Source organism: Microcaecilia unicolor, chromosome 5 (genome assembly GCF_901765095.1).
Source record: "Microcaecilia unicolor chromosome 5, aMicUni1.1, whole genome shotgun sequence".
In the NCBI taxonomy this organism is placed as follows: domain Eukaryota; kingdom Metazoa; phylum Chordata; class Amphibia; order Gymnophiona; family Siphonopidae; genus Microcaecilia; species Microcaecilia unicolor.
In genome coordinates, this window is record NC_044035.1 from 154175637 (window position 1) to 154201715 (window position 26079).

The 26079-nt window shown below is 44.8% G+C and overlaps 1 protein-coding gene across 3 annotated transcripts in view; it reads right to left on the minus strand.

Moving 5' to 3' along the window:
- Positions 1-26079, minus strand: part of CCAR1 (cell division cycle and apoptosis regulator 1) — a 268378-nt gene that overhangs the window by 169428 nt on the left and 72871 nt on the right. For all 3 annotated transcript variants that reach the window (XM_030203453.1, XM_030203454.1, XM_030203452.1), the window contains exon 7: positions 10754-10868. In XM_030203453.1, coding sequence (XP_030059313.1) covers positions 10754-10868 — 115 coding nt within the window. The remainder of the gene's footprint in view (positions 1-10753; positions 10869-26079) is intronic.

Here is a 26079-nt window from a genome sequence, read left to right on the forward strand (position 1 = left end):
CAGGAACGCTTGAGTTTCAGGTGTTCACTATCTGAGAGACGGGACTCTTGGATACAGGCAATATCTGCTTTGTTTCGATTTAGGACAGATACATTTTTTTTTTTCATTTTATAGGTGATGCTATCCCCCCTACATTCCAAGATACGATCCTACATTGTGGCACCGACATATGTGGAGTTCGATATATTGAATATCATGGTTACTATAGTCTGAACCAGGGAGCAGCCTCTCCCCCCTGCTCTTCCGAATGGGGTCCAAATACAATTAATCTACCCCTTATGGTTGCTAAAGCATCACCCTCTATTATCTTGCAACACTCAAAGCCTTGATAGTCATGTCTTAAGTTTCCACATGCCTTGTCCCACAACACCCAATAGCCCAAACACCCTTTAAACAACTGCCCAAACAATCCAAAACCCCCATTCTCTCTGCCACCCTTCCCTAACCATAATACCTGAAGACTCCTTACCTCCACCCAACAAACAGTCATGGCAGAAATCAGATCACAAAATGCAAGGACCCTCCCTCCCCCAGACAACGATCAAATAGGAACTCCATTGAGAACAGTTATTTGCTGCAGAGATGCAGCCACAGGAACCACTTTTAGGTAGATCTCCCTCTGCTTCACAAGTACTTTGTAATCCAGCATCATACTTATGCATAACCAGGCCATGATATAGATCCGTGAAAGCAGAATCATTTCTTTTTCTCTTCCTTCAAGTGTATTGAGACAGTCTTGTGCCACTGACACAGTCATCAGTGACCCACTTGCTGGTCAAATTCACTTTTAAGTTATAACAATTTTTTGTATTGATGACATAAACAAATAAGCATTTTGATCAGAAAAACTCCATGAAGACAAACCGCTTAATCAGAAGCAAACTTTATAAAGACATTATCAAACCTTACAGAAGAAATTCAACTTAATGTTTCATGTCATCAGATTTTCCTCCCTTACCCTCATTACCCCCACCCCACCCTCCCTTTAACCATGTATCCAACTGATGTGAAATAAATTGGTACTATCGCAACAAATCCACGAAAATCAACATGTTATTAAGAGATTCTGAGAGGCAGACTGGACCCCTTTCCTTCGAGTCCCAACCTACCCATTTTGACACATGCCCTTACCTCCTTGTAAACCCTTCCACCTTCTAACCCTATCATGTGATGCCTAATCCCCATCTACCCAGTCAACCTTCATATTGGCACAGTGAAAATTTATTCAAAATTTGACTTTGAGCCAAAGGTGAGATCTTGTTGAAGTAGGCCTCTCAAATTGCGAGAAACCTCTGCTGCCTCTTCGGGGACAGGTGGGCTCCCCTCGAATTCCATGTCATGAGCTGATGGAGCCTATTTCTCCAATACCAAATGGAAGGAGAGTGATCCAATACCCAATGATTGAGAATGCACTTCTTTCCCATGATACAGGCCTTGCCTAGAAACAGCCCTTCTCCCATATTTCCAGGTCCCCACCAGCCCAGACTACAGAAAATCGCTTTTTCAAATGTGAGGGAAACTCGATGGCCGAGCACTGACTGAAGAAACTATGCCATTGCCGCCCAAAATGATCTGATGTAGCTACACTGCCACATCCCATGATAAAAAGAGGCTTCTGTCCTCCTGCATTTCCAACATTTTTCTGTATCTACTACACCAGCAATGACAGGCCTGTCTGAGAAAAATAGGCTCTATGCACTGTATGAAAATGGTATTCCTGTAGCTCTGCACTAAGTACTACTCGCGAGCCTCTTTTGAGAGTTACCAATAGAAGCTGTGCATTAATTGACCTTCCTACGTCACATCCCCACTGATCTGCAACCATTTGCAAACTCCTCACTGGTGAGCGCTTTCCTAGTTCTTTACAAAACCAAGATACTGAAACTTGACCCAAGGCATCCCCTTCCAAGAATTCCTGCAACTGCAGACCAAAGGCTACCGATAAGGTCCCCTCCGGTAGGGTGCCCAGATAATGTGACAATTGGAGACAGGTGAGGACCACCACAGGGCACTGTGCACAGCGACTAAAAAATTCCTCAGAAGACGAGATAGACCCGTCTGTTCAAACCACACTTTCCAGAAATAACACCCCCTCTTCTCCCAGCCATCAGAATATTCGATTCTCACTACCTGGTGAAAAATCTGTATTTCTTCCCAGAGGCAACAATACACTACTTAAGGGATCCTGCCCCCACAAGGGAAGCAAGTCCCTCCAGAGAGACCAAAGAGGCTGCAGCAAAATAGTCCCACAAATCCTCTCAAGCAGTCTCCCCAAGGGGGAATGAAGTAAATAGTTCAGGTGCCAGGGATGAAAATATGCTCGCTCTAAAGCTAAGTCTGTATATGAATTAGTACCCAGGAGCCAGTCCTGTAGATGTCTGAGTAGGCAAGCCTGGTTATACCTACACAGATCCGGAATCCCCAGACCTCCTTGATTCTGAGCACCCACCAGAAATCTCCAGTGCATTTTAGGCTCCCCCCACCCCCAGCAGAACTTCATCAGCATTTTCCACAGAGCCTCCAAGTCCCGACACAACACTCAAATAGGGAGAGCCTGCAATACATACAATCACCGAGGAAATATTATCATGTGATAAGGCTGTAACCGACCCATGAGAGTTAGTGGAAGCGTAGACCAAGATGCTAGCTGTTTTGCCTAGTGTCCCCAAGCAATTTAGAAATATTGATGTCATATAAAAGCTATGGATTCATTGGCAATTGAATGCCCAAATAACGAAACAAGTCCTGAGCCTATCACAACGGAAAGGTGTTACCCCAAGACTGTCTCACCGCCTCTGAACTGGCCAACGCCTCTGACTTGGCTAAATTAAGTTGGAAGCCAGAGAAACCTCCATATTCCTCAAAGCTTTCCATCAGAGGGGGTAAAGATAAGTGTGGGTCTGAGATGAGCAATAGGAGAACATCAGCGAAGGCAGCTGATTTAAATGTCTGCTCCCCAATTCGCACATCCTGAATCCCTGCATTACCTTGACTCTCCCGAAGCAGAGGGTCCAGTGATAAAACAAATAAGAGCAGAGACAAGGGGCAACCCTTTCTAGTTCCCCTTGTAATTAGAAACCAGTCCGATCGAACTCCATTTGCGAACACCTGTGCCCTTGGGTCCATATACAATGTTTGAATCGCCTGTGCAAAGAAACCACTAATGCCATATATTTTCAACACTTCAAAAAGATATCCCCACTCCACCCGATCAAAAGCTTTTTCAGCGTCAAAACTGATCAGGAGAGCAGGGACATTCTCTGAACACACCTTCTCCAAGGCTGCCAGTATACATCTCATATTCTTCGCTATCACTCTCCCACAAGTGAACCCTACCTGAGGCTCCAAGACCAGCGATGGGAGCACCCTCGCCATTCTATTGGCCCAAATCTTGGCCAAATATTTGGCTTCCACATTTAATAAGGATATAGGACGGTAAGAGTCTGCACGATCAGGTGGCTTACTGGGCTTCAGAAGAACAATAATTTGAGCCAAACTGAGGTGACGGGGCAGTTGACCCTGCTGGATTGAGTCATTAAACACATCCACTAAGATCATTCCAATTTCAGCTTGCAAAAGCTCGTAGAACTCATTTAGTCACCCATCCGGCCCTGGAGCCTTTCCCAGAGGACTCTGTCCAATCACCCATTCCACCTCTTCCGTGGTGATGGGTGCATTTAGCTGTGCTAAATCCGAGGCAGCCAATACTGGCAGGTCTAAGCCCGAAAGATACACTTCTCCATCCAAGGATGAAGAAGGTTGTGGCCCATAGAGGCGACCAAAAAACTCCTTTAAAACTGCGTTAATAATATCATCACTATGCGCCAATCCTCCCTTAGCATCCAATAATCTGGCAATCTTACCTAGTCCGGAACTCCTGCGGACCATCTTAGCCAGGAGCCTACTACTCTTAGTCGCAAATCTGTAAAGTTTGTATTTGTAATACGCAAAAGACCTCTTTGCTCTGCTATGCAACAATTCATTTAAGGCCTGCTGACACTCCAATAATTGCCTTTTAATCCCAACAGAGTGGCTCATCCCATATTGCTGGCGAAGCGATGTTATCTGCCTCTCTAGGAACACCACCTCACAGTGCCAGGCCTTCCGCTGAAAACTAACATATGAGAGCACCTCCCCCCGAAGGCAGCTTTCACAGATTCCCAAAAAGGAACAGAGTTCTCTTTATGTGCTTCATTGTTGGTCTTATAATCCTGTCACTTAGATAATAAAAAAAGACAAAAAGCGGCTATCCTTATACATGATGTCAGAAGCAGACTTCCCGAGATCCACTCCATTACAATAATAGGAGAGAACAACAAAAATATAAAAATGAAAAAGGCTGCTTCTTCCTTTCAGCTCAGAAGGCACCACCTTCAGCCGCACCGCTATATCCTGAATGATCATTTCTGCCCAAACACTCCTCCACTTGTCTGGGCTAAATCAACGAACAAACCATATCCAAAGAATTACATGGAGTGCCCCTCCAAAATCCAGCATGCAGCGACTCTATTTTGCTGCCAGCGGTCTGTCCACATATGGGCGTGCGTCGTCAACTGTGGAGAAAAATTGGACATGTCCCTTATCGACTATCTTAAGTTTTGCAGGGTAGGGGAGACTAAATCTAACTTTCATACCAAACAACTTGGAGCATAGTGGGACAAACGCTTTGTGTGCCACCGAGACTTTGGCGGAATAGTCTTGAAAACACAGTATACGAGCGTTTTAGTATTCCAATTGTTCACCTGCCCACAAGAATTGCAATATCGCCATTTTGTAAGCATAATTTAACACCTTGAAAATTACCACTCTGGGTCTGTCAGCTCCTTCCTTGTGTTGCCCCATCCTATGGGCTCTCTCCACCTGAAAGGTGCAAGCCAAGTCTGTTAGCGCTAACACTTGTAGGAGCTAAGTTTCCAAGAACTTTCGTAGATCTCGATCAGAGAGCGTTTCTGGCAAGCCCACCAATCGGAGGTTATTTCGGCGAGACCTATTCTCTAGGTCCTCCACTTTCGATTTCAAATCAGTGATGTGTGCTAACATTCGTACACTTGTTGTATGTTGTCTTCAATGCTCCCCACACACTGTTGGACCACCTGTAGTTCCGCCGTCAAAGCTGTATAACGCTCTTCCATTCCATCCAGTTTGTCTAGTATAAGCTGTAACTTTCTACCAATTGTTTGTTCCATGGCAGATTTCACCTCTGCTGTGATCTCCGCTGTCCATTGTGAGCTAGGCATCGGAAAAGGCGGCATGCCTGTATCCGCTATCTTTGTCTCATGCGCTCGGCTTTTCTCTTTAGTCTCTCTCCTCAAAACCTTGGAGGCCATCCACTCTCCGGACCCAGCAAAATAGTCGTGCAGGTAAATCCCACTGTCTCCAAATTGCTTTTTTTTCTCACTTCTGGGGGGGAAAAGGTGTTCTAAAGCAGATTATGACGGTTACTCAGGAGCAGTGGTCCCACGCTGCCTCACTACTCCATGACCCAACCGGAAGTCCCAAATTCACTTTTAACAGTGCAGGATATAATAGCATGAAGTGGACCTTTTTCTCATGCAAAGCAATACAGAGCGATGAAAACCGCTTCCGCTTCTCTTGCACAGCTAAGGAATAATCTTGAAAGATTTTAATCAGAGCACCCTCATAAGTCTCTTTGAGATCTGTATCCATGCAGTATTTCTATTTTATGCAAGTAATTATGGATTTTAATGATAACCACTCGCGGTCTCTGGTGGCCATCTTGGAATCGGCCAAGTCTGTGCGCCCACTCTATGCTAAGTGGGTCGAAGCTGTCTGATAAAGTTTTTGCGAAACCAGTGCTCCAGTAATGTTGCTAGATTCTGTTCAGGAATTTGCTCCACTATGCGAACGCTGTTCCATCACGATCTATTCTCCAAGTCGTCTAATTTCTCCGCTTGCTCTTGGAACTATGTGCTGTAGTTCTATCAACTCTGTTCCCCGCTGTGCTGAGACATCTTCTCAGGCCCTTTACTCCAAAGTCGATGTCCTCTTTGTGACCTCAGTTAGCATAACCTCTAATTCAGTAAATTGTCCTGTAACCGCAGTGGTTATCTGGCCCAATTGGCGCTTTGAAAACTCTATGTCCGTCTGCAGACCCGCATCCACCGTCTTGTGCTCCACACTGCACGGTTTTTCTTTTTCTGATTTTGTGCCTCTTTTTGAAGTTGTCGCCGGCATTGGCACCATGTACTGTTCCATGGAATGTTCCCCCATATTTTGTGCCGAATCTGGAAGAATTAGGGAGCTGAATGATGCGATTCTGGCTCGTAGAAGATGGGGGGGACCCAGGAGCAGCTCTACTGCACAGCTACCGCTCCCAAGGCATCACATCCCTTCTTTTTTAATACATGGAATATGTCTTGTCTGGGCTTCCAGGATGGTATTTTTGAACAGCATCCATGCCTGGTGAAAATTTTTGACCTTTGCAGCCGATCCGCTTAAGTGTTTTTTTTTTTGTTTTTTTTTTACCGTTCTTCTCATTTGATCATAGTCTCCTTTCTGAAAGTTAAATGCTTATGTATTGGATTTCCTTTCTGTACTTATTCCAGAGCTGATATCAAATCTGATCATATTATGATCACTTATCAAGTGGCCTCCAGCACCATTACCTCCTGCACATGGGCGTAGACTGTGGGGGGGGGGGGGGGGCGCGAGGGGGGGCAATGCCCCCCCAAACGACAACGAGGTGCCGCCGCGCCAGTAGTTAAAAAATAAACAAGCAGGCACGCGCTCCTCTCCGTCTGCTTGGCTTCCCTGCCCTCTCTGTCTGCATCCCGCTGTCCCGTTCCGGGCCCTTACCTGCGCTCCAGCGAGGGGGAGCAATGGTCGGCGGGGCTCGCGGGGTCCAGGGCGGCGGAAACGAGCCGCCGACGGGGCCGGCGTTGCCGCGGGTCGGCCCGAGGCTGGCGACCCGCTGGAGCGAACGCCGGCCTCGGAGAAGGGAACACGCCGGCCAAGATGGCGGCGCCGGCGTCATCGTCTCCCTGGGCCGGAGCGGACCAGTGAGCAAGCCCCGCCTACTCGCGCCGGATTGGCGCACTGAAGTAGAGTCTCCGCCTGATAGGCAGGCTGGCCAATCCAGGCGCTCCTTGCCTGCCAGGACCGGGGGGATTGGCTCCTCTTCCAGGGAGGGGACGGACTGGCGGGAAATTTAAACAACGGAACGGGAAGGGTCCAGTGCTTCCGTTTCAGATGTCAGAAGCCGACACAGTGGATCTCGGAGTGTTGCTCTTTAGAGACTGTGTTCCTTTGCAGGGCTAGCCGTCCTTGCTAGCCACCTCCAGAGACTGGGTCCATCTTCAGTGCTAGCCGTCCTTGCTAGCCACCTCCAGAGACTGGGTCCATCTTCAGTGCTAGCCGTCCTTGCTAGCCACCTCCAGAGACTGGGTCCATCTTCAGTGCTAGCCGTCCTTGCTAGCCACCTCCAGAGACTGGGTCTATCTTCAGTGCTAGCCGTCCTTGCTAGCCACCTCCAGAGACTGGGTCCATCTTCAGTGCTAGCCGTCCTTGCTAGTCACCTCCAGAGACTGGGTCCATCTTCAGTGCTAGCCGTCCTTGCTAGCTGCCCTTCAGAGACTGAGTTGCTGACTACCAGCCAGGCCGGCCGTCACCCCGCGGTTCCAGCAGTCCTGCTGGCCGCCTGCAGCTGGGGGCTCAACCCTTGGTGAACGGCGGTCGCCGCGGGTGAAGATTCGGGGTGAGCGGCTGTCCTCTGAGGTCTTGCGGGGCCTCAGGGAACATAAGGGCTCACCTATAACAGAAACAGGACACCCGCCTTCCTCTGACGTCATTTCCTTTCGGGCAGGACGCAGACAGAGAGGGCAGGGAAGCCAAGCGGACAGAGAGGAGCATGTCCGTCTAACCCCCTCTGGCGCAGGCAGCAGTCTTTTTTAGCGTTCCTGGCAGCGGTAGCAATGTACACGCTGCCTTCGGCTCTGTCCCGAAGCCTTCTCTTCAAGTTCGTTCCCACATAGGTGGGAACAGGAACTTGAAGAGAAGGCTGCCGGGGCAGATCGAAGGCAGCGTGTACATCGCTACCACTGCCAGGAACAAAGAACGGCTGAAGAAGACTGTTGCCTGCGTCGGAGGGAGGGAGGAAGAGAGGAGGTAAACGGAGTCACGATCTTGGACCTCACGGGGGGGGGGGGGGGGCAGCAGAAGCAAGATGGATGGGACTGGGAGGGGTGGGGAGCAGAGGGAAGGAGCAAGAGATGGATGGGACTGGGAGGGTTGGGAGCAGAGGGAAGGACCAAGAGATGGTTGGGACTGGGAGGGGTGGGGAGCAGAGGGAAGGACCAAGAGATGGATGGGACTGGGAGGGTTGGGAGCAGAGGGAAGGAGCAAAAGGGTTGGGACTGGGAGGGGTGGGGAGCAGAGGGAAAGAGCAAGAGATGGATGGGACTGGGAGGGGTGGGGAGCAGAGGGAAGGAGCAAGAGATGGATGGGACTGGGAGGGGTGGGGAGCAGAGGGAAGATGGATGGGACTGGGAGGGATGGGGAGCAGAGGGATGGACCAGGAGATGGATGGGATTGGGAGAGGTCAGGCACAGCAGAAGGAAGGAGCAGAAGATGGATGGGACGGAGGGATGGTGAGCAGAGGGAAGGAACAGATGATGGATGGGACTGGGAGGGGTGGGGAGCAGAGGGAAGGAGCAAGAGATGGATGGGACTGGGAGGGTGGGGAGCAGAGGGAAGCCTAATGGAAAGAAGACACTGCATAAAACAGAAGACACTGGGACCAAAGCGAATAGAAAAACTAAATGATCAGACAACAAAGGTAGATAAAAGTATTTTATTCAGAATTTATTAATTGAAATATGTCAGCTTTTTGAAATGTGCATCTGTGATATTTTGCCTGTAAATTTCAATTCCTTCCTCCATATTAGCATATTCATTTGCTTATGTATATATGCAAATGAATATGCTAATATGCTCCGCCCATTCCCCCCTCCCCCCTCCCCCCGGTCTACTATGGTTTCAACTGCAACCTCGCTATCGGGATGCCCTACCTTTCCTGTTTTGGTGATATCTTTTAAAAATACCTTGTTCCGAACCATGTGCTTTTGAGTGAAAGTCGGCCTTGTCCCAATTTCTAGTTTAAAAGCTGTTCTATCTCCTTTTTAAATGTTGATTCCAGCAGCCTGGTTCCAGCCTGATTAAGATGGAGGCCATCCTTTCAGAACAGCCTCCCCCTACCCCAGAACATTGCCCCGTTCTTAACAAATCTAAACCCCTCATCTGTGCACCATTGTCTCAACCACTCATTGAGACTTCAGAGTTTTACCTGTCTCTTGGGTCCTGTGCATGGAACAGGGAGCATTTCTGAAAATACTACCCTGGAGGATCTGGATTTCAGCTTTCTACCTAGAAGCTTAAATTTGGCTTCCAGAACCTCCCTACCACATTTTCCTATGTCACTGGTACCTACATGTACCAAGAGAGAAGGCTCCTCCCCCGCACTATCTAAAATCCTATCTAGGTGACACGTGAAGTCTGCCATTTTCGCACCAAGCAGGCAAGTGACCAGGCAATCCTCACATCCACCAACAACCCAGCTATCTACATGCTTAATAACTGAATCAGTAACTACAACAGCCATACTAACTCTTCTGCAGACACATCCTCAGTGATGATGTAATAAAGTACAAGAGGCTTTGCCAATAGTTTAGTGTGGGTTCCGTGCAAACTTCTCTGTGCTATTGCTGTCAACCTAGTCTCAAAGGAATTTAGAGCACAAGAACTATGCATAAAGGACTACGTAGATATCAGCACACTGCTCATTTAAATCTAATGGTAATAATGACATGAGCTATTAAACCCTGATGCAAATAAGTGTGCACAAGATCTGAAGGATCAACACCTGCATTTCACTGGGGATTTAGCATGTAATCTGAGGTCAAGTAAAAAAGTTAGTATTATTTCTTTTCTTGTGCCAGAATGAATTACACCATCTTTTGTTTCACTGAAGGGGATGGATGGACAAATTGAACAAACAAAAAAAAGTTAAGGCTGAGGTGATCGCATTGCTGAATGCAGGCTTAAGGGACAAGTGCCAGAGTCATGAAATGAAGGGTAGCATGCTAGATTGCAGAAAATTAGATGGTGCCATACTAGTAATATTTATATGCATACTAGTAATATTTATATGCAGAACAGCATTCCAGACAGACACATACTAGGGTAAATTCTATAAATGGCACCCAAATTAACCTGGTGTAAATCCTGGCATGTCTATAACACTGCGTCTAAATATTGGGAATGCCCCTCCCATGGACATGCCCCCTTTTGGGTTGCATGTGAAATATTTTGGGTGTGCAGGCAGATGCACACTAAACCCAAATTAGTGTAAATTAACACCAATAATTGGTTGATCCAATTGACTAATTAGTTTATACACGCATCTGGACTCCATGCCCAAATTTGAGTGACTTATATAGAATCAGGGGGATAATTTATGCAGATACAACTCCTCCAAGTGCCAATAAAATCTGTGCACAAAATATCAATACTGCTGCAAGCACATGCCTGTGCATTCACACTTTTATGATGACCAGTACGTTCGCCAGTGTTTGTTCACATTTATTTGTACACAATTTAGTTACAAAATTAGGTGCAAAATATTTATGCATGCATTAGTGAACCATGTTCTGAGATTCTGCACATAGCTCCAATGCCAAGAGAAGAATTATTGGCCTTTAAAGATTGTTGACTGCTGTTCCCTGTCCACAGCACTGACCTGATTGGGTAGTGTTTGGATTCTCTGTGCATTCCATTTGAATGGCATGTTGGGATTATAAGTAGCTTCCACCAACACTCTGTCCCCAACTTGTGGTGTCTTCCCTTTAACAGCACTGAGAAAATGGAAAGAAATATGTGAGCATACCTAAAATAAAATGTAGGATGAAAAAAAACAATTTTTCTGAAATTACACGTATTGAGAAGATTAAAAACCTTGCTTGCTCAGTCATACAAATTTCAGAAAAGTGATCCCAAATATCATTACAACTTGTTTTGACTACAGTAATGGATTAATGCTTGGTCTAAAAAAAGACTCAATGACGAGTTTTACAAGTAGTTCAAAACATGGTAGCAAGGGTGTTGACAGGTATATCTAAATTTGATCACACTACTCCAGTGTTGAGAGAACTCTACTGGTTGCCGATAGAACAAAGGATTAAATTTAAGGTGTTAAGCTTAAAGGTACAAAATAGACTAATGTCTCTTGTATTGGCATCAAAGCTGCATATGTAACAGCCTAGACAGTCATTAAGATCTGGAGAGCAATACTTATTTCATGTGGCTTCATACTCTTTATAGTTGGTCCAAAGTTTTGGAATATAATCCCAAAACGGTTGAGAGAACTTCAGACTTTGATCGAATTTAAAACAGAAAATAAAACTTTACTATTCATTGAGGCCTATGATGGACTATAACTTGTTCAATATTAGAAGCACAACACATTGATATATTTCGGTACTGAAACACTGAGAATAACATGTATTAAAGAGAGAATGATGTCTGCTTTGAGTCTGTTAGTAATGTTGTAAAATGTGTATGAGCTGTATTACTGTGTTTGCAATTTTGTAATCTGCCTAGAACTTTGATGATAGTGCAGAATATAACATTTTTTAATAAATAAAGTAATGACAAAAGTCTCTTCAAGCACCCATGGAATATATTAGCTACAAATCAAAAGAAATCAGTTCTTCAAAAATAGAGTTATTTTTAGCCTACAATCAAAAAGCAGAGCCAGTACTGACTGGGAGTTGGTGTGTTTTACCTTTTCTTATATTTTAGGACATTATTTATATGGCTTTCCTATTGAATTTTGGAGTTGTTTTATTTTGTTTATTGCACACTGCTGTGTTACGATATTAAGCCAAGTGGTGTAGCAAGTGAAATAAACTATAAAATATACAGCACAGATCTAATTCATTTCTCAAACCTGATTAGCCGCTTTAACAAAAGAGTCCAAAAGTGGAGTCCAAATATAGCATAAACAAATAAAATACGGAGTATCATATAAAACACAAAATGCAATCAATTTAATAATAAAAATATATGATTACAATATAAAATAATGTATGAATCAGGAATTACACCTAACCTTCTATCCAACAATCATGGAACACAACTCAAACAACCATAACTTGAGAAGTTTACAGAATCACAGTTAGTTAAGCTCAGATCAGATCTCAAATAGGGTAGCATTTCACATTCTGGGAGTAAATTCTCAATGCTTTTGCAACTAATGCTTGAAAGCTAAACATCCATGAAACCAGAAACCACAAGTAAACACTACTGATAGGACCTCAGACTGTGCACTGAACACGAAGTCACAAAGACTGAGTTCCTTCTCCACTGAAGGACTTCTAGATAAAAGGTAGAACCTCAAATTCCAATATCTGGAAAACTGGGAACCAATGGATATCTCTCAAAATGATTATGTTTATGATTTATTAATTTACATTCCACCAAGTCCTAGGCAGCTGATACATTAGGGGCAGGGGTAGCCCATGAAAATGTGCTGCCTGAGGCAGAAAATGAGCTGTTGCCCCAAGTTCCTCCACTGCTGCTCCCCACCCATCCCCAAAATTAACTTTTTCTTTTCTTGTTTTACAAAAGAATGTGGTGACAGAGACTCCCATAGGATGCCCTGCTATCGGTCCTGGCTCCTTCTCTCTACTGTGGGCGGCCCGCCTCTGAGGAAACAGGAAATTAAGTCAGAGGGGCAGGCTGCCCATAGAGAAGGGGCTGGGACCGGCAGCAGGGCAGCCTATGGGAGTCGTTGCCGCAGCCATCCTTTGAAAAAAAAAGAAAAGAAAAAGGTCATTTCAGAGAAGGGGGTTGGGGAAGGAAGGGTAGGGGCAATGCCACTTCACAAGAGTGCTGCCTGAGACCACCGCTTCAGGTGGCCTAATTGTAGGGCCACCACTAATTATGGGGCTCATTTTCAAAGCACTTAGACTTACAAAGTTCCACAGGTTACTATTGGGCTCAATTTCAAAAGAGAAAAATGTCCAAAAAGAGGAATAAATCTGCAATTGGATGTTTTTCTCACAAAAACGTCCAAATTGGTATTTTCAAAACCAATTTTTAGACGTTTTTCTATGAAGTCCATCAGAAGTGCGTGCAAATCACAAGGGGGCATGTCAGGGGTATGTTAAGGGTGGGATTTGGGCGTTCCTAACACTTAGACATTTTTCAGCCTTAATGGAACAGAACAAAACCGTCCGAGACTAACACTAAGACGTTTTGAGCTAGACTTGTTTTTATAATGAATAAAGCACAAAAAGGTGCCCTAAATAACCAGATGACCCCTGGAGGGAATAAGGGGTGACTCCCCCTTACTCCACCAGTGGTCACTAAATCCCTCCCATCCCCCAAAAATGTGATTAAAAACATTACTTGCCAGCCTCTATGCCAACCTCAGAGGTTATACTCAGGTCCATCAGAACAGCATGAAGGTCCCTAGAAATGTCTAGTGGTGGGTGCAGTGCACTGCAGACAGGTGGACCCAGGCTCATACCTCTCCCTACCTGTTATACTTGTGGAGGAAACTGTGAGCCCTCCAAAACTCACCAGAAACCCACTGTACCCATATATAGGTGCCCCCTTCACCTGTAAGGGCTATGGTAGTGGTGTATGGCTGGGGGTAGTGGGTTTTGGGGGTTCAGCAGACAAGATAAGGGAGCAATGGTGAAATGTGTACCTGGGTGCATTTTATGAAGTCCACTGCAGTGCCCCCTAGGGTGTCCTACTGCTTTCCTGGGATGTCAGGGGGACCAGTCTACAAAAAATGCTGGCTCCTCCTACATCCCAATGGCTTGATTTTGTGCATTTTGCACTTGGACATTTTTTGTTTGAAAATGGACCAAAATACAAAACGTCCAAATCACAAAACCTTTCAATTTCAAAAACAAAAGATAGACGTTTTTCTTTTTTGAAAATGACCTTCTTACCTATTCAGATTTTAGACGACATAATGAAAATGCCCCTCCACGTAACTTTGTAAGTCTAAGTGTTTGAAAATACGCATTTATACATACATAATCATAGCACACAATTACAAAAACACCAAGTTAAAACTTACAAACATAATGTGAGATGGGAGGACGCATTAATCGTTTATCAATTTCATATACCACCTGCCTTGCAAGCAAATCAAGGCGGTTTAAATATACAAAATAAAACAGAAAGGAATGCCATTATTAATATAGAAAAGACAAGGAATGCTCCGAAGTTTTCCTCAGGCATGGGAAAAAGTGAAAGAGGAAGACCAGGGATTCCTCTCTGAAGCCCAGGTAACTCTCCCCTACCAGCAATCCTCCATACCAGAGCTCCTTACCACAACGTCTGGTTTGCTGTGGACAACTTCTGCTAAGGCGCTAGAAGCGGTGTCTCTGGGAATGCTGGAAACTACTCTGAGCTCTGAACCGCGGGCTGCACCTCCTCCACCTGGAATGGCATCATTGAGTGGGGAGCAGAGGTTGGAATCATAGTAACATCTAATATAATAAAACGCACCGTGAACGTTCTGAAGACAACGTTCTGAAGTCACTCAAACACTCTCTGAAGGGTTCGTGGATTCGTGGTGTGAAGCCAGGCAGGCTGCCAGCCGTCTCTGCCCCGCCCTCGCGTAAAACGTCATGACGTCCAGGGCAAACGTCATGACGTCGAGGGCGGAAAAAAAAACAAACAAAGCGCAGCGTCAGGGAAGGAGGCAGCGCTTCCGACGTCTCTAGCCTTCCCTTCGCTGTGTTCCGCCTTCTTCTGACGTCAAGGATGACGTCAGAAGAAGGCGGAACACAGCGAAGGGAAGGCTAGACGTCGGGAGCGCCGCCTCCTTCCCTGACGCTGCGCTGCCGGAACCGCCGCCACGGAGGTAAATTTAAAAAGAAAAAAAAAAGGGATGTTGGGGGAAGAGAAGAGGGTGGGCAGTTGAACAATGGGAGCGGGAGGGCAGAGGAGAAACGACAGCAAGGATACGAAGGGGGGGGGGAAGAGGGCGGGACAGGCTGGGACATGGGAGACAGAAGAGCATGGATGCGAGGGGGGGTCATGGAAGGGAGAGAGGGGAATTGCTGAAAAAGGATGAATGGAGGGGGCAGGGGACAGAGGAGCATGGATGGGCATGGATTGGGATGGCAGGGCTCAGGGAGAGAGGGGAATTGCTGGAAAGGGATGAATGGAGGGGACAGATGGGCATGGATGGATATGAATTGCAGGGCAGGGCTCGGAGAGAGGGGAATTGCTGGATAAGGATGAATGGAGGGGGCAGGGGACAGGAGCATGGATGGGCACGGATTGGGAGGGCAGGGCAGGGCTCAGGGAGAGAGGGTAATTGCTGTATAGGGATGAATGGAGGGGGCAGGGGACAGAGGAGCATGGATGGGCATGATTAGGAGGGCAGGGCTCAGGGAGAGAGGGGAATTGCTGGAAAGGGATGAATGGAGGGGGCAGGGGACAGAGGAGCATGGATGGGCATGGATTGGGAGGGCAGGGCTCAGGGAGAGAGGGGAATTGCTGGATAGGGATGAATGGAGGGGACAAATGGGCATGGATGGATATGGATTGCAGGGCAGGGCTCAGGGAGAGAGGGGAATTGCTGGATAGGGATGAATGGAGGGGGCAGGTGACAGAGGAGCATGGATGGGCATGGATTGGGAGGGCAGGGCTCAGGGAGAGAGAGGAATTGCTGGATAGGGATGAATGGAGGGGACAGATGGGCATGGATGGATATGGATTGCAGGACAGGGCTCAGGGAGAGAGGGGAATTCCTGGATAGGGATGAATGGAGGGGGCAGGTGACAGGAGCATGGATGGGCATGGATTGGGAGGGCAGGGCTCAGGGAGAGAGGGGAATTGCTGGATAGGGATGAATGGAGGGGACAGATGGGCATGGATGGATATGGATTGCAAGGCAGGGCTCAGAGAGAGAGGGTAATTGCTGTATAGGGATGAATGGAGGGGGCAGGGCTCAGGGAGAGAGGGGAATTGCTGGAAAAGGATGAATGGAGGGGGCAGGGGACAGATGGCCATGGATTGGGAGGGCAAGGCTCACACTCTCTCTCTCATATACAATGTCTTTCTGACTCTCACTCTCACACACTCTGTCTCACAATGTATCACATTCACTCTCTATGTGCCACACAGTCACTCACACACTCGCTTGGTCTCATACACTCACTCTCACAGAGAATCTGTGTCTCACACACACACTCTCTCTCTCACACACACACACACACACACACACACACACACACTCTCACACTGTCTCACATACACACTTGCACACACTCTCATTCTCACACACATACTCACACCCAGACTCACTCTCTCTCTCACACACACACACTCACACTTTCACTCTGACTCTCACACAGTCACTCTCACATACACTCTCCCAAACATACACACTCCGAGGAAAACCTTGCTAGCGCCCGTTTCATTTGTGTCAGAAATGGGCCTTTTTTACTAGTAGTAAATGAAGGCACAAAAAGACCTGCATGGTCCATCCAGTCTGCCCTACAAGATAAACTCATATGTGCTACTTTTTGTGTATACTTTACCTTGATTTGTACCTGAGCTTTTCAGGGCACAGACCGTGTAAGTCTGCCCAGCACTATCCCCGTCTCCCAACCACCAGCCCCGCCTCCCACCACCGGCTCTGGCACAGACCGTATAAGTCTGCCCAGCACTATCCCCGCCTCCGGCTCTGCCACCCAATCTCGGCTAAGCTCCTTAGGATCCATTCCTTCTGAACAGGATTCCTTTATGATTATCCCACGTGTGTTTGAATTCTGTTACCGTTTTCATTTCCACCACCTCCTGCGGGAGGGCATTCCAAGCATCCACTACTCTCTCCGTGAAAAAATACTTCCTGACATTTTTCTTGAGTCTGCCCCCCTTCAATCTCATTTGATGTCCTCTCGTTCTACCGCCTTCGCACCTCCAGAAAAGGTTCGTTTGCCGATTAATACTTTTCAAATATTTGAATGTCTGTAACATATCACTCCTGTTTCTCCTTTCTTCCAGAGTATACATGTTCAGGTCATCAAGTCTCTGCTCATACGTCTTGTAACGCAAATCCCTTACCATTCTCGTAGCTTTTCTTTGCACCGCTTCAATTCTTTTTACATCCTTCGCAAGGTACGGCCTCCAAAACTGAACACAATCCTCTAGGTGGGGCCTCACCAACGACTTATACAGGGGCATCAACACCTCCTTTCTTCTGCTGGTCACACCTCTCTCTATACAGCCTAACAACCTTCTAGCTACTGCCACCGCCTTGTCACACTGTTTCGTCGCCTTCAGATCCTCAGATACTATCACCCCAAGATCCCTCTCCCCATCCGTACCTATCAGATTCTCCCCGCCTAACACATACGTCTCCCGAGGATTTCTATTCCCTAAGTGCATCACTTTGCATTTCTTCGCATTAAATTTTAAATGCCAAACCTTAGACCATTCTTCTAGCTTCCTCAGATCCTTTTTCATGTTTTCCACTCCCTCCCGGGTGTCTACTCTGTTACAGATCTTAGTATCATCCGCAAATAGGCAAACTTCTAACCCTTCGGCAATGTCACTCACAAATATATTGAACAGAATCGGTCCCAGCACCACAGGACGGTGTGCCAGCTGCAGAGGGGAGCCCCTTACTGATTGCTGAAGTGCCATCGGAAGAACTTACAGTTGGAGAGAAGGCCTCTGAGACGCCAGGGTCGTCTGCTGTGGCGGGTTCATCTCAATCTGTCCAGGTATTGGATACTCAAAGGCCAAAAGTAGTAGTACCTCCACTGAAGAAACCACAGACTGTTACTCGAGTTGCTATGGGATGCGATTGTGGTAATGCATAACTCTATTACTACCTTAACTGCAGTAGTCTTGTCAAATCAAGATATTTCTAAAACTACTACAGAAAATTTGAAAAGTGCTCAAGTGAGACTGGATAAACAGAAAGTCAGGCAACTGACTTGCAGAAAGTTCAATCAATTATTATAAAAGATAAAATGCTTACTGATAGATATCTGGAGACTCTGGAAAATTCTGATACTTTAATTTGCATTTTTTAAACTTTCCAAAACATCTCCTATCACCTGGAGACATTCTTAAAGACTATATTGAAGAAATATTGCATATTGCTAAGGAAACATTGTCCCCGTTTGCAAAAACTTATTTCATTTCTTCTAAAACTTTGCCGCAGACTAGAAGGGATGCTTCTGCAGTTGGTGCTAATTTAACTCAAGACAGTTTGGATTTTACAGGGTATTTGGAAAGTTCTGAATCCAAAGCAGTCGGCTGTGCTACTCATTGCCACATTTGTATTTTGTCAGGATCGTGATCATGTTCTGAGATTATTCTTTAAGTTTAAAAATGACAATTATATGGGACAAAAGGTTTGGGTTTTCCCACACCTAAGTCAACTCAAGAGAGAAGAAAAAATTTTTGGTATGTAGATAATGGGTCCAGTCCCTAGCGGGCACCTTTCAACTTCAGTACACATGCAAATGTGTGGTTGTTTTATCATCTACTAGGTATGTTATTTTGACAAGAATTTAGGTAGAACTTTGTCCTCCATCTTTATCATTGTATGTTTTTCTTCTTAAATAGCCCTTTTGCTTCAAGGGTGTTTTTCTTCTTCGTTCGGACTAATTAGCACATACTTTGGTGGTTTAAAATGCTATTTTTTTCTCTTTTTTTGTTTCTATTTTTGTGCTTTGCTTTCAAGTGTTTCTGCTAAAGGCAAAAAAAAAAAAAAAATACCCCAAAAACTATAACATGAATAATCTGAACAACATTATTAGTTTAAGGTAGTCTAACATAGCTGGCTATGTGACAAAAAGTCATCTAATACATGTCCACATTAAGCATCTGCTGGAATGTCTACCTCATATTCTCATAAAATAAGAAACTCTACAGCAATTAAAAAAAAAATGCAGCATCTGCTGCTATCCTGATGTATAAAGGAAGCTCATTTCAAAGTCCTGCAATTGAGAATGAATCTCTCCTGACTTCCTCAAAATGTATCTTCCTTAGAGCAGGGATAAATAGGCAACAAGTCCTCTCAGAACATAATGCGTAGTTTGAAGTATATATTTAAAGTACCACAGAAGATAATGAGATGATGATTCATTTATTTATTTTAATTTTTAGACTTTATTGAATCCAAACACAACCACCACAAAGAGAATCAAGTCCAACAAAGAAAGTATATAACAGGAATCATTGTAAAGGCCAAATAAAACCAACAATATTACATCCTGAAGCAAGTATATTTCCATAATCTGATGAACCCAAGAAAAAGGGATGAATCCTCCCAAAAACAGAATTTAACATAAAGCAAACAGTGAAACATATGTAACACTTCTATTAATTTATTGAAGCCCTTCCATTTGTATTTGACCTCCAAATATTATATACTGCATCTACTCTCCCGTCCCCTCCTCCCCACTGAGTTCTCTAACAGTAAAAAGGGTAAGAAACAGGCACTCCATTAATGCCACTATGTAATGCTGTATAATATTCAATCTACCCCTTACATAACCCATGAGTAAAACATCTAATATATAAATGAGACATAGTCAATATGAACAACGAAGTAGGAAAGGCTCCCAAATTTTCTTCCATTTAGAGAACATATGATTCATAAAAGCAGCCAGGCATTACAATATCACAAATGTACCATAACCTAGTTATCTACTTCAACAAAGATAGAGTGGTACGTTGTTTTCAGTGACCTGCCAAAATTAATTTTGCTGCACTCAAAGCATAATGAGCAAAGATTGAAACTGAGTGAAGCCAGGAGATTGTTTACCAAAAAGAAATACATCTGGGATCTACTAAGTAGGCAACACAGTCAACTTTGCAATCTCTCCAATAGGCTTTAGTCTTGGTACAGCTTCACCAAATAGGACTCATTGAGCCATTATCATCACAGCCCCTCCAAGAAAGCGAGGATACCCCCAGTAATATGTGGAGCCGTGCTGGTGTAAGGTACCATCTATACATAACTTTAGCTGCATTATTCCTTTTACAGACACAGCTAAGGAAATTTCTTGTTAACCTCTTTTCCATAGTGTCCCACTCTTCAGCAGCAAAATGTAACCCTTTCTCCCAGTTGACTCTAAGCAAATAAATTGTCAGGATCTTTTATGCTGATATTTATAAATACAAGAGATCAACCCCTTACTACCAAAAAGGAGTCCTCCTGCAGCATTGTTGTTTGATATGAAGAGTAGGTAAGAAATACTTCAATTGCGGAGGCAAGATGGCGTCTTGAGCAGAAGCAAGTACCTGAGCTCCTGAACGGTCTTGAATTGTCGGCGGAAGCGGTCTTTTCTTCCCCCGTTTACATGGGGAAAAGAAAAGGGAAATCCAGGGGGCAGGCCTCCTTAACCCCTGGAGGGAACCCCGTACTTCGCCAGACTACACTGACGATGTTTGCTACTCAGGCACTGGGAACTCCAACGCCCACTGCGAACGGACATTCCCTCTCTCTTTCAGAGAGGGAAGCCCGCAGCACAGAGGAGATCTCTTTGAGCTCTCCCTCGAGCATGACACCTCCCAGACTGGGTAGCAGCTTTTTACAAGCAGAGGAGCAGATCAAAGAACAATCCGGAGTGGTGATTGCTTCTTTGTTATCTGGAGGAGGCCCCCCTGCTACTTCTACCCCAGAGCTACTATCTTGTGAAGGACGGGAGATACCGTTTCCTTCCCTGGGGTCTGCTACCGTGACCTGGAAGAGAAGAGAAAAACCGAACGTGGTGACATTGGACACCCTATGGGATGCGATTCAAGAGCTGACCGGCTCTCTTCTCCAGGTAACTCAAACATTTACAGAAGAAACGAGTGGTTTGAAAAAGACCTATATATCTTTGTCTGAGATTGTTCAAAAACAGGAGGAAAAAATTCTAAAGCTAGAAGGCAAAATAAAATCCTTACAAACTTTAGCAGGGGCAGCCACGAAAGAAAGGGAGATTGTTAATAGGAAATTAGAGTACCTGGATAATAATGCCAGAAAATTAAACCTAAGACTGCTTAATTTCCTGAAATCTCCGATTATATCGGCTATCGATATGTTAAAGAAATACTTCAATGAAATTCTGGCTATTCCGAAAGAAGCATATCCTCCAATTACCCGAGCTCAATATATTACAGGAAAAGGAACTTCAATACAACCGCAACAGGGATTGAATCTAACTGAATTTCTTGAAAGTTCCCTTGAAGTAATTACTGAGCGTACCACTCTTTTGGTATCATTTGTGTTTGAATCTGACAGATATAACATCTTCCGTTTATACTTTAAACATATGAAGGCATTGTTCCTCGGTTCCAGAATACAAATATTTCCAGATTTAAACAGAGAAACTTTGAAACGAAGGCGTGAGTTTTGGGGTTTAAAGCAGAGGAACATTCTTATTGAAATTTCCCTGCAGATGCTTTCTCTCTCTTAACTCTGTTTATATGTTTACCGATCCAAAGAAAATGCAAAGTTTTATTGCCTTTAAGGAGGAAGAGAATCGTTCTAATCAGAATAATCCCTGTAGGCTAATGCTGTTAAATTCGATTGTGGGCTTAGTAGTTCTCCTGCTCGTATGTTTATAGTATTTCTTATTTTGAATTTTTGCATTGTGTTTTGCCTCACTTAATAGTGGACTAAATAAATGAAAGTATTTACCTAGAGGTGGTTATACCTCCTAGATTTATATTTCTTTTTCTGTTTTTTTGTAAAATTCAATTACAGCTTTTGCAGTCATGTTATGTGATTGTAAAATTAGAAAATTATAAATAAAGAATTAAAAAAAAAGAAATACTTCAATTGCATACATGCATAAAAATCCGCTGGAGGGAGCTGGTAATGCTGTGAAAGAGTGCAAAAAGAGATCAAAGCTTCTTCCTCAAAAAACTGTCCCCAGATTGCTTACCCCAGGGAATTCCTCTCTATCAAACCAAAACAAAACAATGGATTGAAGGCAACTGGGGTATGAAACCTCCACTGCCCAAGCAACAAAGGACTCAAATACAAATCCACCTATGCATCCAGCTTTTCCTACTTAAGCACACAACTATGGAACGCACTGACAAACACAGTAAAAACTACGCTAGACCACCTAAATTTCTGGAAAGCACTAAAGACAGACCTGTTCAGAAGAGCATACCCCACCGACCCAACATAACATAAAAATACCTGGACACCTGCGACACAATGCAACCAAAGACCGTAATGAACATTACCTGACTCTTCCTCCCCCTCTCCCTCTCTAAGTTCCCCCCAATTGTACCCACCATACATACACCTTAACTACCACAATATCATCTTGTATTCATTCAGACTGGAATCGGCTAACGCCGTTAACGGTAATATATAAGCCACACTGAGCCTGCAAAAAGGTGGGAAAGTGTGGGATACAAATGTAACAAATAAATATGATGCAACAAAGAAGAGTCTAACTGAGGGAAATGAGAATCCCAACAGGAAAAAGTGGTGAGAACAGTTGGACACATGTCCACTGATAAGTTTCTTTATTTATGAGGGAGCCACATTACATGTTTCAGCAGCTTAGTTCCAACCATGGCTTGTTCCAATGGTATCCACAGCTTTTGAAGTTGGTCCTGGCAACATTCAACCTCAGTGTGAGCTTGGGCTGCTCTATAACACCAAAGTAGATTTGAAACCCCCAGACCCCTCCTTCTTTTTATCTCTATAAAAAACTAATTGAGGGAGTCATGGTCTTTTATTATTCCAACAAACTTGATTAACCGGTCCTGAAGACCGGACAGAAAAAACTCTAGGTAATTTAACTTGGAAAACTTGGAATAAATACACCACACCCAATGAGGAATAATATTCATTTTTAAGGTAGCTTTTCTATCAAATGAAGATAGCTCCACAGTATCCCTGCGTTTCAGATTCCTGGAAAGATCCTTTACTAATGCTGGGTAGCTTGCTGAAAACAAATAACCTAATATTCTTAGTCAAAATAACCCTCAAGTATTTAATCCCCCTCTGTACCCACCTAAAGGAGAAAGAAAACTGCAGGGTAGCTAAACACTCCTGGGAAAAATCTACCGCAACTCCCTCTGTTTTGCCATGTTCACCTTAAAACCTGAAACTATGGAAATAACACAATCTTAAATTCTTGATTTCCCACCTGAATGCCCATAACATCAGGATTAGCTCTTACAGCTGATGCAAATGGCTCCATGACCAAAGCAAATAACATAGGTACTGGGTACCCTGGTTAGTTTCAAACAATGCAGAATATTGTTCATTAATATGGACACAAACTTTTGGAGAAGCACAGAAAGCCTAGATCCCACCCTGAAAGAAGGATCCCATCTCAGTTTTTCCCATCACTTTATCCATGAATAGCCAATGAACTCTAGCAAAGGCCTTATCATCTAAGCATAGAAGGCATAATGGTTTTCTTAGAAAAAAAAAAAGCAAATCCATAATCCTTCTTGCATTATCCATTGCCCAATGATCAGCAACAAAGTCAACCTGATCTGGATGGATCAAAGAATGCAGGACTATTGTCAAACAGTTCATCAATACTTCGGTCAAACTTTTTACATCAGCGTTAAGCACCAATATAGCACGACAGGAAACAGATTCAGAGTTATCCTTATCTGGTTTAGGGATCACTGCTATCCAGGCCTCCATTATTGAGTAGCAAAGGTTCTCCGTTGCAAATGGAATTGAGCACCATTGCCAGCAGAGGAGCCAATTTGCTTGCAAAGGATTTATAAAATTCATTAGTGAGGTCATCCAGCCCAGGTGCCTTGCCAGTTGGTAATTCTTTAATCATCTGCAGTACCTCCTTCACAGTGATAGCCCCCTCTAAAGTAGCCTACTGAGCAGTGGACAATGATGGGAGATCAAGAGCTGCCAAATAGTTATCATTATCTTCAGCTTTTAACGTTTGATTGCTATAGTGGCATAGCCACAATTGGGCCTTGGCCCCAGTTTTGGTTCAGGCCCACCCAGTGACAGCATACATTGCTAGTGTAGCTGGCAAAGATCTCCAAGCCCCACCAGCTGAACAGTCCTCACCAGAGCCCCCGAGCTAAGTCCTGGAGCATGCCTGAATAGGGGGTGGGATGCTGGCTGAACTGAGCATGCAGGGGGGTGCTGTCAACTGCCCTGGGACTGAGAAAGCTTGGGGGCAACAGAGAGGACTTCAGCTGGTGGAGCCTGAGGATCCCTGCCAACCAAAGTATTAATTTTTTTACTGCTTCATGGGAGGAAGGGAGAAAAAATGAGTGTGCAGAAATTGAGGTCCGGCTATGCTACTGGATCATTAGTATAAAAACTTTACTAAGACTTATAAAGTGTTCCCGAATCAAAGAAGATCTAGTTAGAAACTGACCTATAACATCCTTCATTCTTAATATATTCCTATCAGCCCTGGCTCTGTGGAGCTTAACAGCCAGAAGCTTTCCAAGCTTAATATGTTCATAATGAGTATGCTTTAAGAGAGTATTTATAAAATGCAACTGTTCACTATATAAACTGCTAGGTTGCAACTTAACCTGTTGAAGCTCTCTAAGAGTCGCAATGGACCCAGAGCTCTTATGATGTTCTTCTAAATGACTGATTACAGTAAGACACTGGGCTAGGTTAGAACGTTGGGCTCAAGAACACCAACTAGTCTGTTTTATAAAATAGTCCCTTGTCACTGCCTTTAATGCATCCCAGACTATGCCTAAGAAGGGTCACAAGTGTATAATTCATTCCAAATAGTCATGCTAAGTAATTCTATAACCCCTACAAGTCTCAAAATCTTGCAGCAAAAGATTGTTGATCGCCCATCGCTTGTCCCAGTCTTCCTCCCTAAGTGATGAAATAGTAGACCATACAGGAGAATGGTTAGAAATGGTAATGTTACCAATGTTAGAAGAACCCCTCACATCTGGCAAGGTCTTATCCAAGACATTCAATGCTCCTACAACGTGGAACGCCAGAAGCAAAGGCATGTACTCCTCCACCCACTGGATTAACCAACAAGCTCCAAGGCCAGTAGTGCACTCCGAGTGCCCCCCTAACGGTTGATGTAAATCACCACCATCACACTGTCCCAAAAGATCTGTACCGGATCACCCTTGAGAAGTGACTGGAAGGCCGGGGGGCTGGCCAGACAGCCCTCAGCTTCAAATAATTGATTAGTCCAGCACAGAGTCCTGGTGGCCAGCCGGACAAGCTCACATCCGTGGTCACCACCATCCAGAACTGAGTGGCTAGAGCCATTCCCTTTCACAGACTGGATGACTGCAGCCACCAAGACATGCTGCGCTTCACCTGAGAAGACCATCAGAGATGACGGTCATAGTCTTGAGACAAAGGAGACCAACGGGCTAAGAAAGCATGCTGAAAGGGGTGCATGCGAGTCCTCGCCTAGGGCACCACCTCTAGAGTGACTGCCGTGGAACACAGGATCTGCACATAATCCCATGCCCCTGAAGCAGAGAGCTGTAGCACCCACTGTATTTGCATTGGAGTTTCTCCCTTCTGAGAATTGGGAGAAATACTTTCCCTTGCAAGGTGTCGAAGAAGACCCAAATATTCTAGAGACTGGGAAGGGACCAGATGACTCTTAGGTAGATTCATGACACAATGCAAGTCTTGGAGTACAGCAATCACTTGAGCCATCACCTAAATACTCTCCTCAAAAGTGGATGTTCTGATCACTCAGTCATCCAAGTAGGGGTGAACTCTGATGCCTTCTCAACGAAGGAAGGCTGCCACAACTACCATGACCTTGAAGAGGGTTCTGGGGGCAGTGGAGAGCCCAAAGGACATCGCTCGGAACTGAAAATGGTGACCTAGCACAGTGAAGCGCTGATAAGGAGGCCAAATAGGGATATGAAAATACACCTCCTTCAGGTCTAAGGAAATGAAGAACTCCCCTGCACATATTGCTGCTATGACAGAACACAGGACATCCATTCGAAAATGCTTCACTCTCAGGGACTTGTTGACATGCTTAAGGTCCAGCACCAAATGGAACAACCACCCTTCTTTGGCGCCAAAAAATAAATGGAATAACACCCCTGCACTCT